Source organism: Pristis pectinata, chromosome 1 (genome assembly GCF_009764475.1).
Source record: "Pristis pectinata isolate sPriPec2 chromosome 1, sPriPec2.1.pri, whole genome shotgun sequence".
NCBI lineage: Eukaryota > Metazoa > Chordata > Chondrichthyes > Rhinopristiformes > Pristidae > Pristis > Pristis pectinata.
Window position 1 is genome coordinate 120257066 of NC_067405.1, and position 19289 is coordinate 120276354.

Genomic DNA, 19289 nt, shown 5'->3' on the forward strand with positions numbered 1-19289 from the left:
AAAATTTCCCCTTCATTGTATGTGGTGGTGACCACTTGTGAATGGCAATTTGCAGCTCTCCACCAGAGGATTCTCATACTGCACTACTGTGGAACCCAGAGAACCAATAATGAACAACAGCATGAGAGTCTCATGAATAGTTGCAGATGTCTTGTGTCTGCAGCTGCACAAAAGAGTTGGGGGGGGGGGGGCGGCAGGGGAAAAGAGGGGAAATCAAGAGAGAGGTACAGCTTGCAAGAATACACATTTGTCATACAATACATCCAGGGAGAAGCTGAGTTTCCATGAAATGTATTAGCACTAATATGCAAGGTATTACATCTGGTGATGGGAAAGATTTGCTGTAAAACTGGAGCAACACTAGCAGTCCTTCATCAGTGGATGTCAAAGTGACCACAGTTCTCAACAACTTTATCTGAAGAACCTGCCAGGGCTCTGCCCACAGACACATGCTGTATCTCATTGTCAACCATGTACAAATGCATAAGGCAGATGAATTATGTCTTATTTTACAACTTATTTTGCCAACTAATATACATAAATTCTGTCTGCAATAAGGGCAATCAAATAAGTAGGTGATTTGGCTCTTAACTTTGGTTGGCTTCTTGTAAATGCAGGGCATCATTAACTGCATATAGGTAGCCCAAAAAAAAAGCACTTCCTGTTCGGCTAGGAAGTGTTCACGTACAGAAGGCTTGAGCTCATTGAGATGCAGCAGATCAGTAATTACAGGAAGATATTTCTGCAGATGCATGCAAGATTTCAGAGCAGCTGCCACAGATATCATCCAGCTGCCAGTCCATCCTCCCTGATTGCTACCCAGCAGCTGACTGCACAAAAAGTGATGCACCATTAAAACTTGACAATGACACCACAAAGAGCACGAAAAATAAGCTCTAGGGCAGCATAACCAAAGCAACAAGGCAAAAATTCTTGACGAGCAAGCAATCCACGTGCTTCAGGTGCCTTGACAGATCTGATGGTATCTTTCATTATGCACTGACCAGGGACTAGAGAATGACAGTGGTCTCTGTGCAAGAGTGAGGACTGAAGGCACAAGCCAGAGCAACAAGGTGTCTTTAGTAGAATGACCAGAAGGACAAAAAAGTTACTGCAAGAGGAGCAGCAAAAATTAATCCCATTAATGCATTATTTATCAAGGTTCCATCAGCCAATCCAACTGATATCTAGATGCCATCTCCTTGCATTCCCAACCTCTCCTCTCACCCACACACAGACAGACAGCATGCATGCCTTCCCCATTCTATTATTCAATACATCTTAGGAGAACTGTTGAGAAATGGAAGTGCTTTCAATCATAACTCACACTTCCATGCCCATTTCACCAGAATCCCATTTACTTTTACTATTGCTGACTGGCAATAACCTGGACATCACTTTTCTACAGTTAGGTAGGACCCTGAACAACCAACTCGGAGTCTCACATAAGTACCTCGGACAACACCAAAATTGATGGGGTAGTGGACAGTGAAGATGGCTGTCCAAGATTACAACAGGATCTAGATCAACTGGGACAGCAGTCAAAGGAATGGCAGATGGAATTTAACTCGGGTAAGTGTAAAGTGATGCATTTTGCGAAGTTAAACCAGGGCAGGACATACATTGTGAATGGCAGGGCCCTGGGGTGTGCTGTGGAACAGGGAGACCTTGGGATACAAGTACATAGCTCCCTGAAAATAGCAACATGAAGGCGACATTGGCACGCGGGCCTTCATTGGTCAGGGCATTGAATGCAAGAGTCAGGACATCATATTACAACTGTACAAGGTGTTGGTGAGACCATTCTTAGAGCATTGTGTGCAGTTCTGGTCACTATACTGTAGGAAGGATTTGATTAAGCTGGTGAGGGTGCAGAAATGATTCACAAGGACATTGCTGGGACAAGAGGGCTTGAGCTACAAGGAAAGGATAGGCTGGGACTGTTTTCCCAAGAGCATAAAAGGCTCTGGGTTGACCTTATAGATATTTATAAAGACATAAGGGGTATAGATAAGGTCACAATCTCCCTCCCCACCCCAACCGAGGTAGGGGAATCTAAAACTAAAGGGTATAGGTTTAAGATGAAAGAGGAAAGCTTTCAAGGGAACCTGAAGGTCAACTTTTTCCCCACACAGAGTTGTGGGTATATGGAACGAGCTGCCAGAGGAAATGGTAGAGGTGGGTACAATTGCAATGGACAGGTATGTGGATAGGAAAGGTTTACTGGGATAAAGGCCAAACACAGACAATTAGGCCTAGCTCAGGTAGACACCTTGGTCGCCATGGAAGAGCTGGCCTGAAGGGCATGGTTCCATTCTGTATAGCTCTCTCTTATATTCAGGGCTGCTTTCTTAGCAAAAAAGCCCTTGAAGATCTGCTTATGCTTGTGTAATTGCCCATATTAATAACCAATGCAAGTGGCCACATTATCCATGGCTAAAGATATAATCGCAAAGCCCTGTAACATCATTCCTCATCAGCGACAGCAATAGCTTGTTTGGAAGCACTTCCATTCAAGTCAGAAGATTCCAGATTCAAACCCTAAATTCAGAAGTTTGTGAGCACATATATAGGCCAATATTCCACTGCAGCATGTGTATGCTATGTTGCTGGAAAGGACATCATTCAGATGAAATGTTAACTGGACACCCTTTGTCATTGTGCTTGGGGATCACGAGTAATACCTGAACAGATAGAAGCCATAGGTTTTAGCATCACATCTGAAAAACTGACATCACAGCACATCTTCACTCAGAGTTGGGGGGGTGGGCGTTGAATCCACAACTTAGTAACTCACTGGGCAGGAAAGGAGAGGGCACAAATAGCCTAAAGGAATAAGTCGGGTCACTTATTTCCTATTAACAGCTGAATGCTATAATTGCAAAAGACCTGGACATAGAAAAATAAGTCTATTTTTAGCTGTAGTGCCCAACCTGAAGAGGCCACAAGAAGAATAAAAACAAGAAAATTAGGAGAAAATCTACTAAGACAGTGTAGCAAATGTACTTATCCCAATTTAAGCTGGGAGGAACAAGACTGGGAGAACAATTGTGTTAGAGGATTCTATCATTAGGGGTGCAAATGAGTGTTTCCGTGGCCACAAACAAGACTTCAAATGGTACATTGCCTCTGTGGTGCATGGGTTAAGGATGTCTTGGAGCAGCTGCAGGACATTCTGAAGGGAGAGGGTGAACAGCTAGTGGTCAAGGTACGTATTGGTACCAATGACATTGGTAGGAGAAAGAATAAGGTCCTGAAACACAAGTTTAGTAAGCTAGGCAGCAGTTTAAAAAGCAGGACCTTCAAGATTGCAATCTCTGGATTGCTTCTAGTACCACAAGCTAGACTTTAGGCTCCTAGATCACTAGGGCTGTTTCTGGGAAAGGTGGGACCTGTACAAGAGGGACGGGTTGCAACTAAACCAGAATGGGGCCAGAATCCTAGTGGTGAGGCTTGCTAGTGCTATTGGGGAAAGTTTAAGCTGAATTGGCAGGACAATGGGGCTCAGAGTAGATATTCAGATTGGAAAGTACTAACTTTTTCTCGTCTAGGTGACTGTGTCCAGTAGGCAGGCCAATTCACACGAGGGGAATACAAAGTTAAATTGCATCTATTTTAATACAAGGAGTCTAACTAGTATGGGAGGGGAACTCAAAAACTTTAATAAACACATGGGACTACAGCACTGTTGCCATCACCGAGATATAGTTGAAAATTGGGCAGGACTGGCAACTCAATATTCCAGGGTATAGAATTGTCAGGAGAGACAGAGGGGGATGTAAAAGAGGAAATGCCATTGCACTGTTAGTCAAGGAATGCACTATTCAGTATTGAGGGAGGATATCCTAGAAGGCTCCTTAAATGAGGCCATATGGATAGAGATTAGGAACAAAAACATATGTTGTCATTTTGCTGGGAGTGTATTACAGACCACCTAACAGACAACAAGAGGTAGGAGAACAGGTATGTAGGCAGATATGGAGAGCATTCTGACTGGTTGCATCACAGCCTGGTATGGAGGCCCCAATGCACAGGATCATAAGAGGCAGCAGAGGGTTGTAGACTCAGCCAGCTCCATCACGGGCACAACCCTCCCCACCTTTGAGGACATCTTAAAGAGGCGTTGCCTCAAGAAAGTGGCATCCATCATTAAGGATCCTCACCATCTGGGACATGTCCTCTTCTCGTTACTACCATCAGGGAGAAGCTACAGGAGCCTGAAGACCCACACTCAAGGATTCAGAAACAGCTTCTTCCCCTCCGCTATCAGATTTCTGAATGGTCCATGAACCTATAAACACTACCTCATTATTCCTTTTTTGTTGCACTATTTATTTTGTAATTTATAGTAATTTTATGTCTTTGCACTGTACCTCCACCACAAAACAACAAATTTCACAGTGATAATAAATCTGATTCTGAAATAGCAGAGAAATGTGATAAAAATAGGGTCACAGTACTAGGGAATTTCAATTTCTCATATATTAACTGGGATTGCCTTAGCACAAAATATTCAGGGCGAGTGAAGTTCTGAGGTGTGGACAGGAGAGCTTTTTGATAAAGTATGTAGATAGCTCAACAAGGAGCATTACTGAACTTTGTCTTGGGGAATGTAGCTGGTCAGATGGAGGTAGTGTCAATGGGGAGCATTTTGGAGGTAATGATCTTAACTCCATATATTTTAAAGTGGTTTTGGAAAAATATAGGGATAGACCAGGAATAATAGTCTTAAACTGGGGGAAGGCCAATTTCATTAAGACAGGATCTGGGAGAATCTACTTGCATGCAAGTCCAAATCTGTACAATGGGAAGTATTCAAAGGAAAAGTGGTGAGAATTCAGGGCCAACTGGTGAAAGCCAAGGGTAACAGGGAACCCTGGATGCCAAGGAATATCAAGGGTTGGATGAAGAGAAAAAAAAAGCACGTAGCAGGTATAGAGAACTAAAGATAGGGTGGTCCGTCAAGTGTAAGGTGATGCTCAATAACAAAATTAGGAAGGCAAAGAGGGATCATGAAACATCACTGGCAGACAAGATTAAGGTAAATCCAAAAAGGTGTTTTATAAGTATATCAAGGACAAAAGAATAACCAGGGAAAGAGTAGAGCTCATTAGGGAAAATACAGGTCATCAGTGCGTGGAGCCACAAGGTATTAATACTTTTTATTGGTATCCACAAAGAAAATGAAGTCACTGAAGGGGTAGGTGACAGTCTAGTGCAAGTCTCCACATATAGAGAGGAGACGCTTGATGACTTAGTGGACTTGAAGTGGATAAATCCCCAGAGTCGGATGAGGAGATTTATTGCAAGCTGCTCTGGGAGGCGAAGGAAAACATTTCTGTGGCTCTGGCTGAGATTTTTAAATCTTCACTGGCCACAGTGATGTACCAGATAACTGGGGGATACAAATGTGGCTCCCTTTTTCAAGAAAAGCCTGGCAATTACTGACCTGCAAGCCTAAGATCAGTTATTAAGTAAGTTATTGGAAAAAAATTCTGAGTAACAAGATTAATGATCACTTGGAAATTCAGGGACTGATCAGACCAATCTGATTATTAGCTCCTTTTTTAAAAAAAAGGAAAGGGTATTGATGAGGGGTGTGCAGTAGATGTGGTTTACATGGAATTCAATAACACCTTCAACAAGGTCCCACCCAGGAGACTGGACCAAATGCTTAGGCCCCATGGGATCCAGGCCAGATTGGATCCAAAATTGACTTGGCAACAGCAGACAGAGGGTGGTAGTAGAGGGCTATTTTTTATGATTGGTGATTAGTGGTGTTCCACGGGGACCCTTGTTGTGTGTAATGTATGAATGACTCAGATGTGGGAGGCATGATCAGTAAGATGACAGAAAGATCAATGGAGTAACTGATAGCGTGAGAATAGCCTTAGTCTACAGGGAGATATCGATGTGTTGGTGAAGTGGGCTGAGAAATGGCAGATGGACTTTAATCCTGATAAATGTGTGGTGATGAATTTTGGGAGAACTACTGAGGCTAGGTCATACACCAAGAATGGTAAGGTCCTAAGGAATATCAAAGAACAGAGGAACCTTGGCATACAAGTCCAAAGATTCTTAAAGGTGGCAGTACAGATAGATCATGTGAAGGAATATAGATTACTGGCCTGCATTAGTCGGGATACTGAATACAAAAGCATGGAGCTTATGGTCCAATTTTATAAAACATTGGTCAGACCTCAGCTGGGGTACCAAGTACAGTTCTGGTCACCAAACCATGGAAAAGATGTGACAGCGCTGGAGAGGGCCAGGATGTTGCCTGGGATAGACTGTTTCAGTTATGAGGAGACAATGGACAGGTTAGGTTTGCTTTCCCTGGAGGAGGAGATTAAGAGGGGATATGATTGAGATATATAAAATTGTGGTATAGATGGGGCAAACTGGAGGAAACTTTTCCCCTTATCTGAGGGGAATAAAACTAGAGGACATAGATTTAGAGTAAGAGATTTAAAGGGAACCCGAGGACAACCTTTATTACCCAGAGAGTGATGAGTCCCTGGAATGCACTGCCTGAGAGAGTGGTGGAAGGAAAGTCTCTAAGAGCATTTACGAAGTGTCTAGACAAGCACTTAGGCATAGAAGGCTACAGGCCAAGTGCTGAAAGATGAGATTAATCTGGATGGATGCTCACTGGTCACAGTGGGCATGGTGGGGCAAATGACTTGTTTCCAAGCTGTATGGCTCTCTGACCATCAGTGCTGGGGTTTATACAAACAGTATTAAACTGCTTTGGCAGTTGCTGTAACAACATGACAAAGCAACAATCATCAGCTTTGCTCAGTAAGTGCAATAGACACAAACTAAATTTTGCTAACTGTGAAGAAAATAATCATTTTATTTACCTGCTTGTTTCTTCCAGGCAATTGGGAAACCAACTGGAAAAGGGTCACTCTTCCTGAAGCTGTCCCAACAGCAACAAGGTCATCAAAGCAAGCCAACAATTTCACCACTCTAATAATCTCAGTCTTACCCTTAAATTGAAAAGAAATAGAAAACTAGATTTTATGAACCATATACAAGGCTATTCAATCCAACTTATTTGTATAAATCCATTAAAATACCAGATCACATTAATCAGACTTATCCTTTGGATAAAGTTAAAACACTGCTAAAACCAAATAAAGATTAGAGAAAATCTTTGCCAGTTGTTACTGAAATTAATTGAGTACCCCAACTATAAATCTGGTTTAAATTAATAACCACAATAAAGAAAGGAAACAGAGCATAGATTTGTACATTGACACTAAATTCCTAGTGCAAGGTTGCTCACAGATACTAAACATAAATTATCAGATGGCTGGTTTCCTTACAAAAGGTTGCCAAGCAAAAAAGATTACACAAATTTACCATGTATTTTATTCACTGCGGAAGGCTGAGAGGCAATGCCAAGGGGATGGAAATGCAAGCAGGAAGATTAAGAAGAAAGAACCAAGGACAAAAATGAAAGAATTTGTAGGAAGCAAAAGATGGTGACAGATAAGTCAAAAGGCAATAGGACCACAATATATTTTAAAAAAAGGCTCACTTAAAGGCTTTGTATCTTAATGCACAGGGCATTTACAATAAGGTAGATGAACTAACGGCACAAAGAGGTGAATGAAGATATGGTTGAATAGGGATCAAATCTGGCAACTTAATATTCATGACACTTGACTTGTCAGGACTGGCAAGAAGGAAAATTTGGCAGGGTAGCCTTGTTAGCAGAGACAATAGTAGTACAGTTGTGTGAAACAATCTAACCTCATAAGGTGCCGAGTCCATTTAGATGGAGGTTAAAAACAACAAGCGAAAGATGATGCTGGTAGGAGTAGTGTATAGATCCCCAAACAGTAGTCACACTGCAGAACGGATACAAATTAACAAATAACAGGGGCATGGGAAAAAAAGCTGTGCAATAATAATGGGAGATTTTAAATCCTCACATTGGAAAGGATAGCTACAAATTCAGGATGGTTTCTTAGAGCAGTATGTTATGGAGCCAGTCAGGGAACAGGCTATATTGGATCTGGTAATTGGTAATCAGGCTAGTTCAATAGATGACCTTATTGTAAAAAAAAATCAGCTAAGAAGTAGTGATTGGAGGAAGCATTTGAAGGGGAAAAAAAACCTCAGGTCAAAAATAACTGTGTTTAACTTACAGAAAGAATTACAATAGAGTTGGCCAAAATGAACTGGACCAATAGATTAGCTGAAAAGATAGTGGGGAAGCAGTGGCAGACATTTAAGGAGGTGATTCATGACACTCAGCAAAAAAAAGTATACTAGTAAAGGAGGACAGATTCTAAGGGATTAAGAGCTGAAAAGTGTTCTGGCCCAGATGGCTTGCATCTTAGGATAGTAAAAGAAGTAGCTTCTGCAGCCAAAATTACATTCAATGCAAAAATAGTTGGGAAGGCAACTGGCGAGGATGATACAAACCGTTTTTAAGAGAGATATTGATAGGATAGGCGAGTGAGCAAATTGTTGGCGAATGGAGTGCCACTTCCTTCATTATGTAAGGAAAAAGATAAAAAAGATAGCTGTGGAGCCAGAATCCTTGGGTATACTCAAGGCTGACACAGATAGATTTCCAGTCAGTCAGGGAATCGAGGGTGAGGGGGAGAGGGCAAGGAAGTGGACTCGAAAAATATCAGATCCACGATGATCCTACTGAATGACAGAGTTGGCTTGAATAGCAGAATGGCCAACTTCTGATACAAAATGAAATTCTGAGGATTTGAATCACAAATTCCTGCTCCTAAAATCCAAGAACATGTAGTTCAATTAAGGAACAATCAGATTTGATTTGAGCATTGGGGGTCAATTTGAGGAACGATGGAACCTAAAGGAAATGTACCAGAAGGCATAAATAAATAGGCCTGCATACAGTAAAAAGTCAACTTAGATTAAATTCACTGATGATGAGGGCATACAGATGATCTGGCAAAAGGTGACTAAAATAATAAAGGGACTCTTCAGAAGAAAATACAGAACAAGGTAAGTAAAGCATGATTAGAATATAAATGTTTCTGCTCTTCTACAATGCACCTGAACTGTATACCTGAAGTCTACACGGAACTTATTGCTTACCTGAAACAATTTTCTCATTTCCAGTGCTAATCATCCCATGATCTTGCTAACTAATTTTACCTTGGGAAGGGTCAATACCTAGTTCAACTTAAACTGAAACTGCTCAAATCAACTGCACAAAGATCCTGATGGAAGGATGCTATGGAGATTTCCACTGCATGACTTTGGTGCCAAATTCAATAGAAATAAAAAGTTAATATCCAACTCATTGCATCATCTCGCCCAACTAGCTTTATTCGCACAACTACAGTAAGAAGCCAATGCTGAAACATACCTCTAAATTATATTTTGTCATTTTGTTCATCCGTCTGCAGTAGAGATAAAGCATGCCGATATTACTGCCCACTGCAATGTAGTCTTTATTGGCATCAAGTGCCGTGAGATGCACAAGTACATTACGAAATCCTTTTTGTACTTTTGCTGGAATCGCATTAAGTAAGTAATATAAAGGACTGAACTCCTTAAAGGTGGTGAATCTTGCATCTAATGCCATGGCAATCAAAATTACACTGTTTATACAGAAAAAAATGAAAAGGAACATGATTAGAAATACTCATTTGCATTATGTAAATAAAATATTTTTTCTTCATTTATACGAGGACAGTTTAAACCTTAACAATGCAAATATAAACAAGAAAACCATTGATATAAACTCAGGAAATAAAGTTCAATGGTGAAATGCTAATTATAGATGTTATCCTTTAGCTGCTATCTCTGGTTAAAAACCAAAATACTGCCCTAGCCTGGTCTGTAATATTGAAATACATTCTTAAAAGGCAGATCATACTGAGCAAATCCCAACAGTTAATTCAGTTCGCATAAACATCATAAAAATAATCTGAAACCAGAGCTCTAAATGCACTCATAACTGAGCAGCAGAAGTTTTCCCTTTTCTATTTAGGGGCTTTTTTCTACTTCTCATGCGATAATTTATGGTGCTTGGATACCCATCCCATTTACAATCCTTTACAAAGCACTCATAACAAAAAACTATTTAGGTACCATTTTGCTCAGCTGCATGCGAATCACATCTCTGACTGCAAATCTTCAGTGATGGCAAAAGCCGATACAACCAGATTAGATGCACCTCCTTTCTTTTCTCCATAGCAATACAAAGTTACCACCTCTCCCTCCCCCCCCCCCCCCCCCCCCCCCCCGGCACCCCCAGATATTTATCCAATTCCTTTTTGAAAATAATTATCAAGTCTCCTCCCACCTTGCTTTCAGGCCAGGCACAACTTCTGGATCACAGGAACAGCCAGGCAAGTTAGTTCCTTGACAATAAGATCATGGCTGACCTCTGGACACCAGTCTTTCCCACTTAATAATTAAATACCTCTAATATTTTTTTAATCAGTTAATTCAGATTTAGATGACTGGCAGAAAAAGAGGGTTCCAAATTCCTGGTACTTGCTTTTAAACTCCTCTACCAAAAGCTTGATCCTCATTTTTTAGGTTACTTTTCGTGTCTATCCATAACCGGTAGAAATGACTTCTCTCCATCAACCTCAGCTCCCCTTAATACCTTGAAAACTTTGATCAAATCATCCCTTCTAAATTCCAAGACTTACAAGCCTAGTTTTTGCAACCCAACACATAATTTAAACTTGGAATTTGCTAGGTAAATTTATGTTGCATCTTCTCCAGGGCCAGTATATCTTTCTCAAGTTGTGCCACCGACAGCTGCTCTCAATATCAAGTATTTCAAAAGAAAATTCCATAACCTTTGCTGATAATTGTATGTATCAGCTAATGGATATTTCAATAACCTAAAGAAATGGACTCTAAATCCCAGTGCTTCTATCATTTCACCACTTCAGAAAGTAGTGCTCCATTCCTTTTAGGGCAAAAGTTAATGGTCTCATTTCTTACTATTTTAATATCCATTTAAATCATAATAACTCTGAATAAATATTGTTTTCTTCATATTGTGTTTGGTTGTTTTGCCAATTGCTGTCTTCCCACCAATGGAAGTTTCTTCTTATTTAATCCATCAAAACTCTTCAAAATTCTGAACACATCCATCAAATCTCTATTTGATGGAAGAAACCCTAGCTTTTCCAGTGTCTCCATGCAATAAGCTCTTCAGCCATTAAAAAAGAAATGCTGGAAAACCTCCTCTGTACCACATCCATGGATAGGTCATCTCCCTAAAGCAAGGTGCCTACATTTGTCTGTAAAACTCTAATTAGGGCTTGGCCAGTATTTCAGAGAGATTTAACACAATTTACTTGTTCTTGGTTTAGAAAGCTATGGATCCAGATTTTTGACAGTTTTTGCAATTGAGCTTTATTTGAGCAAAATACACCTTTGCAACTTGTTCTGCTTTTGCAAAATCTAGTGAACTTACACCCAGAGTTCTCTCCTTTCCTCCACCTTACTAAAAACATTTAGCTTATATTACATTTTGACAGAAAAGAACCATAATCACTCTTTACCCCATTAAAATTCATTCCTACTCATTTACTGGTCTGTTTCTGCCCCACCAAAGTATTTTTGTCCATCTCATTGAGATCTCCGAATTTTATATCACCAGCAAACATTGTAGTTAGGTCCTGTATAGCCAAGTTATTAATGTACCAAGTTGCCTGGTGAATGAGAGGTGGAGGAGTAAAGAAAGAAGGGGAGAAAGTGGTGGAGCAAGGAGGACAGCACCATAACTCACACTCCCATCTGAAAAAAATAAATCCACTCACCATCACTTTTTGCTTTCTACCCCTTCATCAATTTTGTTTCCATACTGCCAGGAGCTTAAAATTTTGCTCACTTGTTTATTGTGTGGCACTTAACCAAGCACTTTTGAAAGTCTAAGACCATAAGACATAGGAGCAGATCTAGGCCATTTGGCCCACCGAGGCTGCTCCACAATTCAATCATGGCTGATTTATTTTTCCCTCTCAACCCCATCCTCCTGCCTTCTCCCCGTAACCTTTGATGCCCTTACTAATCAAGAACAGATCAACCTCTGCTTTAAATATACCCAATGACTTGGCTTCCACAGCCATCTGTGGCAATGAATTCTACAAATTCACCACTCTCTGGCTAAAAAAAATTCCTCCTCATCTCTGTTCTAAGGGGCTGTCCTTTTATTCTGAGGCTGTGCCCTCTGGTCCTAGATTCTCCCACTACTGGAAACATCCTCTCCACATCCACTCTATCCAGGCCTTTCAACATTCAGTAGGTTTCAATGAGATCCCCCCTCATCCTTCTGGCAGCAACTACAGGCCCAGAGCCATCAAACACTCCTCATATGTTAATCCTTTCATTCCCAGGATTGTTCTTGTAAACCCCCTCTGGACCCTCTCCAATGCCAGCACATCCATCCTTAGATATGGGGCCCAAAACTGCTCACAATACTGCAAATGTGGTCTGACCAATGCCTTGTAAAATCTCAGCATTACATCCTTGCTTTTATATTCTAATCCTCTTGAAAAGAATGCCAACAATGCATTTGTCTTCCTTACTACCAACTCAACCTGCAAGTTAACCTTTAGGGAATCCTGCACCAGGACTCAAGTCCCTTTGAACTTCCGATTAAAGAATTTGCTCCCCATTTAGAAAATAGTCTATGCCTTTATTCCTTCTACCAAAGTGCATGACCATACACTTACCTACGCTGTATTCCATCTACCACTTCTCTACCCATTCTCCCAAACTGCAAACTCCCTGCTTCCTCAACACTATCTGCCCCTCCATCTGTCTTTGTACCATCCACAAACTTGGATACAAAACCATCAGTTCTGTCATCCAGATCATTAACGTATAACGTGTAAAGTGGTGGACCCAACACTGACACCTGCGGACCACCACTAGTCACTGGCAGCCAACCACATAAGACCCCCTTTATTCCCACTCTTTGCCTTCTGCCAGTCAGCCAACCTTCTATCCATGCCAATACCTTTCCTTTAATACCATGGGCTCCTATCTTGTTTAGCAGCCTCATGTGCAGCACCTTGTCAAAGGTCTACTGAAAATCCAAGTAAACAATACCCACCAATTCTCCTTTGTCTATCCTACCTGTTACTTCCTCAAAGAATTCCAACACGTTTGTCAGGCAAGATTTTCCCTTAAGGAAAACCATGCTGACTTCGGCATATTTTATCATGTGCTTCCAAGTACCCCGAAACCCCATCCTTAATAATGGACTCTAACATCTTACCAACCACTGAAGTCAGGCTAACTGGCCTATAATTTCCTGTCTTTTGTCTCCCTCCCTTCTTAAAGAGTGGAGTGACAGTTGCAATTTTCCAGTCCTCCAGAACCATTCCTGAACACAGTGACTCTTGAAAGGTCATTAATAATGCCTCCACAATCTCTTCAGCTACTTCTTTCAGATCCCTGGGGTGCAGGCCATCCCATCCAGGTGACTTATCCACCTTCAGACCTTTCAGCTTCTCAAGCATCTTCTCCTTAGTAATAGTGACTACACTTACTTCTGCCCCGACTCTCTCGAATTTCTGGGATATTGCTGGCGTCTTCCACAATAAAAACTGACGCAAAATACTTATTCAGTTCGTCCCCCATTTCTTTGTTCCCCATTACTACCTCTCCAGCGTCATTTTCCAGCAGTCCGATGTCCACTCCTGCCTCTCTTTTACTCTCTATATATCTGAAAAAACTTTTGACATCCTCTTTTATATTATTGGCTAGCTTACCTTCATATTTCATCTTTTCTCCCCTTATTGCTTTTTGAGTTTCCTTCTGTTGGTTTTTAAAAGCTTCCCAATCCTCTAGCTTCTCATTAATTTTTGCAATATTGTAAGCCCTCTCCTTTGCTTTTATATTTTCTTTGACTTCGTCAGCCACAGTTGCCTCATCCTCCCTTTAGAATGCTTCTTTTTCTTTATTTTCACGTTCATATGCACAACACCAAGATCAACCTTCTCTGTTACTTCAAAAGAACTATATCAAATTAGTTAACACGAGTTGTTTTTCATAAATCCTAATAAATCCTGAGTCCTGATGAAGGGTCTCAGCCCGAAACATCGACTGTTCATTTCCCTCCATAGATGCTGCCTGACCTGCTGAGTTCCTCCTGCACTTTTTATGTATTGCTCCAGATTCCAGCATCTGCAGAATTTCTTGCATCTCTCTTTAATAAATCATGCCACTTTTCATTTATTGATCCCTATTTTTCCAAGTTCCATTTAAAACTTTCTTCAAATATTGCATCAAAATTCACCCATCAATTATGCAAGGCTGTCTGGTCTAGCTGCCTGGTTTACCTCTCACTCATTTTTCTTTTAAAAAGGGGGTAAAATATTTGCACTCCTTCAGTTCCCAGACACCATTCCTGTATCTAATGAAATGGGGGTGATCGAGCAGCCCAGTCTGAAGTGATCCAAATATTAAACATTCTCATCTCAGTAATATGCAACAAGCAGCAATCATCAAAAGGGGTTGAAACAAAATTAACCAATTCCAAAGTAACATCCATGTTATTTATACAAGAAAGTTGGTACCAAAATACTAATTTTAATGAAGCAGTCCCACATGAACAAAGGCACAGGATTACACCAGTTTTACAAAAGAGTAATCTCTATAATCAGAGATCTTTGAAGCACAACCCCAAATGACATCATACAAATTTAAACAACTTATGATCTCAAATTCCTTTCCTTTTTAACATCCTTGAGAAGGTTGTGATAAGTTGACTTCTTGACCTGAGGTGATCTTTGACAGCTTTTATTTTTATTTTGGTGTAGTGCATTGATTTAACCAAGTCACTTACTAGGCTTATTAAAATATGTATTTATTCTTGTTACAGAAATGATAGTGAAGAATGTAATTTATAACTATTACTTAGTTGAGTAATTAAAGAAAGTTTAACACAACATCTTATATACACACAATTTACTAACTGTGTAACTCTATAATCCAGACAAGATGTTGACTCCCTATTTAAATGTTTATAAGAGTTGTTTATTGAAATTGACATGTTCTGTTATGACACTATTAATTTCTAACAAAGATTTACTGTTCATCTGTATAGCTAATGTGTTTATTGGGGGAAGGGTGTGAAATTATGACCAACTCCTGCTTCCATTTATGTTCTGATCTAATTCAAAAACAATTGAACAACAATGCTTTAAGAATAAATCTAAATACTTAGATTTAAAAAAGGCATTTAACTTCCAAAAATACTGTTTTGTTTTCATTTTATGAGACTAAATAAGATCAGCAAGCTTTGCTGAATATCAACTCTTATTCATTTTCTGCAAGAACCTTGCATCTAAAGATGCCTTACGGCCTGCAGTTTACTTCAGCACAGCGGAAGAATGGATAGGTGTCAGCTTTGTTTGCACATTGAGCTCAAACTAAAATTGAACTACTAAATTTAAGGCAACTGCAAAAATTCATCCTTTTTTTTAAAGAAAGGATATCTTAATTTTCCTGCAACAACACAACACAATTTCTATTCAAGTACACCTCTTTTTTTGAACATTTAAATTCAGATTTAAGAAAATAAGCATTTAGTGGCACAAAACCATTAAACCAACTAGCATGCTAATTGCTTTTCTGTAATCTTTCATGTGCTTCACAGTACCAATTTGTCTCCTCTTCTTTGACCTTTCAATCACTTTCTTCCTCCACTTCCACCAACTAAGTATTATATCAAAATTTAACAAGGATCCTATCAAACTTCTGACTTACGATCATCCCTGGACTGTGACTTAACTCCAAATATCAGTCACCTTATAGGGAGACCAGTCAGTGCAGATTGGCAATAACATCTCCTCCTCACTATCAACACAAGCACACCTCAAGGATACGTGCTTAGCCCACTGCTCTACTCTCTCTACACTCATGACTGTGTGGCTAGGCACAGCTACAAACACCACTGGTGTTCGTAGAATCTCAGATGGCAATGAGGCGGCTTATAGGAGTGAGATAGATCGGCTGGTTGAGTGGCGTCGCAACAACCTCGCGCTCAACGTCAGTAAGACCAAGGAATCGATTGTGGACTTCAGGAAGAAGTCAGGACAATGCACACCAATCCTCATTGAAGAGTCAACGGTGGAAAGGGTGAATAGCTTCAAGTTCCTGGGCGACAACATCTCAGAGGATCTATCCTGGGCCCAACACATTGATGCAATCATGAAGAAGACACGCCAGTGGCTCTACTTCATTAGGAATTTGAGGAGATCTGGTATGTCACTAAAGACTTGCAAATTTCTATAGATGTAGGAATTTCTATAGAGCATTCTGACTGGTTGCATCACAGCCTGGTATGGAGCCTCTAATGCACAGGATCACAAGAGGCTGCAGAGTTGTAGACTCAGCCAGCTCCATCACTGGCACAACCCTCCCCACCATCAAGGACATCTTCAAGAGGCGGTGCCTCAAGAAGACAGCACCCATCACTAAGGATCCTCACCATCTGGACACATCCTCTTCACGTTACTACCATCAGGGAGCAAGTACAGGAGCCTGAAGACCCACATTCAGTACTTCAGGAACAGCTTCTTCTCCTCCACCATCAGATTTCTGAATGATCCATGAACACTACCTCATTATTCCTTTTTTTTTGCACCATTTTTGTAATTTACAGATTTTTATGTCTTTGCACTGTACTGCTGCTGCAAAACAACAAATTTCACGTCATATGTCAGTGATAATAAATCTGATTCCCATCCAGTCTTCCTGCTGATTTTAGGCACCATCTTCCATGACAGTTCCTTCCAATTCAGGAAACCACTTACAAATGTCAATATATGTATTTGACAAAATTACTTTTCACTATTATAGCCCATTTTAAGATATGTTAATAGAAAACACTGGAAATACTCAGCAGGTCAAGCAGCAGTGCAGTGAGAGAAACAGAGTTAATTTTTCAGAACAGTTCTAATGAAAGGTCACTGACCTGAAACATTAAAAAGGTAGCTCAAAACAATGGTGATGTGTGTAAATTTACAAGTTTATTTAAAAGTGTTTCCAATATGGCTTTTTGTTTTAATATTATTGTGGATCAGTGTTTCAATAAAGATTATTAAAGCATGCATCAACTCTAGCAACTTTCTGCAAGGTTAAGAATTGAAACCTGGTCAGTTAAGTCAAAAATGATGCTTCATGAGATGCTGGAGGAACTCAACGGGTCAAGCAGCATGTAAGGAGGGAAATGGATAGTCAACATTTCAGGTCAAGACTCTTCATCTGGTCTCGATCCAAAATGTCAACTGTCCATTTCCCTCTATAGATGCTGCCTGACCTGCTGAGTTCCTCCAGCACCTCATGTTGCTTCAGATTCCCGCATCTGCAGTCTAATGTCTCAAAAATGCAAAGGTTAAGATGAAACAGGAATATGAAGATCAGGGCGCTAATTAAAACTATTGCATTATGTTTGAAACAAACATGACCTGTGACAGAACAAATACATAAATCTACTTAGGACACACTAATAAACGAGGGTACTTGAAACAACCACACTAAATATATCAGAAATATGACAAAGCCCAGGATCTGAAACAAATAATTAGGCACAGGCCACTGATTAAGAGCAGGGAGAATAAAGAAGAAGGGGTTGAAAAATTCACTGAGACAAAAGGCACCGTCACAGACAACAAGTAGCCCAGTCTGCGATAGAACAAAGAGAGGCAAGGAATTGCTCAATCTGCATAAACATCAACACTGTTGGTAAGAAATCATAATAAGTATTAATGAAATGACAAGGTACAAAGTAGCTCAGGAAAGTTTTAGAACACAAGAGCAAAGAGGAAAATGTGTAGAGAAGTATATAGAGAAAAAGAGATGGGGAGAGAGGGGGAAAAAGCTGCAGTCAACTGGAGAAGGAAAAGAGAGCAGGTTATACCGTCACTCAGAGGGCAAGTTTCCAAGGTTAAGGAACAGACTGTGATTTTGTAAATTTCTGAATAAATACAACCTTACTCGCAAATATTTGCTGCGGTCACAAGCAAATCCCTCGTTAGATAAAATTAGGAATCTTGAAAGTAGAGAGAACTAAGTAGCAAAAACTGCCAAATTTTACATGCTTCTCTCTCCACAGACGCTGCCCAGCTGAGTACTTTCAACATTTTGTGTTTTTATTTCTAGTATAAAAGCCGTGTATAGTTTTTCCATCCATCAGCTACTGATCTGGAAACAGAAATCTACATGACTTTAGTTTATTGTTCTCTGTTCTGCCCTATGATTCAATTGGCTCATGAGCACTCTGAATATTTTCGGGCCTATGCTACAGTTTTACCCAGTTACGTATACATAAACTACAGTTCACCCTTACCACAACTCAGTACAAAGCAAACCAAAATCCGGTCTTCGAAATATATGGTATTGACTTATTTTTCAAACTTGCTTAACAATACCCAAAGTAGCAATCTTTCAAGTTTCGCCTAGAATATTAAAGCAATTTCGCACTGAAATTCACACTAAATTTAGCAAATAATACTCCCCAAACGGATTGGACTGACAGACATATGGATACAATTTTACATTTGTAACACGAAGATCCCTTTTAAAAATACAAGAGTTCAACAATTCGGCAATTTTGTAAGAAATGTTTGCATCAGTTAATCCACAAAACCCTGGCTGCAATCTAACATTTGTTAAATATATCATGAAACAGTTCAACCAATCACTGCCACGTAACTTAACGTCACGGAGAACCTCCTAAACCTACCCTGCAATAAATATTTACCCATCCCATTTATTCTATTCCTTAATTATTATTTATCCCTATGTCTATCCCTTTGCCTCCCCTCATTCCCCGAACGCAAATGCGCCTCGGGCCTAACTGGATGCTGTACTCTCCAGACCTGCCCGACCATCACCACTTACGGTGCTCCAGTTGTGTACTCCGGGCCTCACACCATCTTCCACTCTTCTCCCACCCCAGTTGCCATGTTGCATCTAACACGCAGAAACCCCCTCAGAAAAGCCCCCACCGCACAGATCAACATGAACTCCTGCCACTCATCGCCTCCGCAGCCACGCTCCGCCAATCACAGCCTCGCCTTCTCATCGCCCTCGCTCCGCCAATCACAGCCTCGTCTGTCTTCATCCATACTCCGCCAATCACAGCCTCGCCTTCTCATCGCCCTCGCTCCGCCAATCACAGCCTCGTCTGTCTTCATCCATACTCCGCCAATCACAGCCTCGCCTTCTCATCGCCCTCGCTCCGCCAATCACAGCCTCGTCTGTCTTCATCCATACTCCGCCAATCACAGCCTCACCTGCCTTCGTCC

General features: G+C 40.6%; 1 protein-coding gene across 3 annotated transcripts in view; it reads right to left on the reverse strand.

The window, feature by feature from the left end:
* The window catches only part of tecpr2 (tectonin beta-propeller repeat containing 2), an 81633-nt gene extending 62618 nt beyond the window's left edge, over window positions 1-19015 (reverse strand). The window contains exons 1-3 of one of the 3 annotated variants that reach the window (XM_052022236.1): window positions 18883-19015; window positions 9365-9599; window positions 6864-6992 (exon numbers count right to left, since the gene is read on the reverse strand). In XM_052022236.1, the coding sequence (XP_051878196.1) occupies window positions 6864-6992; window positions 9365-9583 (348 nt within the window). In that variant the 5' untranslated portion in view covers window positions 9584-9599; window positions 18883-19015. Of the gene's footprint in view, window positions 1-6863; window positions 6993-7761; window positions 7809-9364; window positions 9600-18882 lie in introns of those variants that run through there. The other 2 variants (XM_052022243.1, XM_052022252.1) reach the window with 2 other exon arrangements.
* Between the last annotated feature and the right edge of the window lie 274 nt (window positions 19016-19289).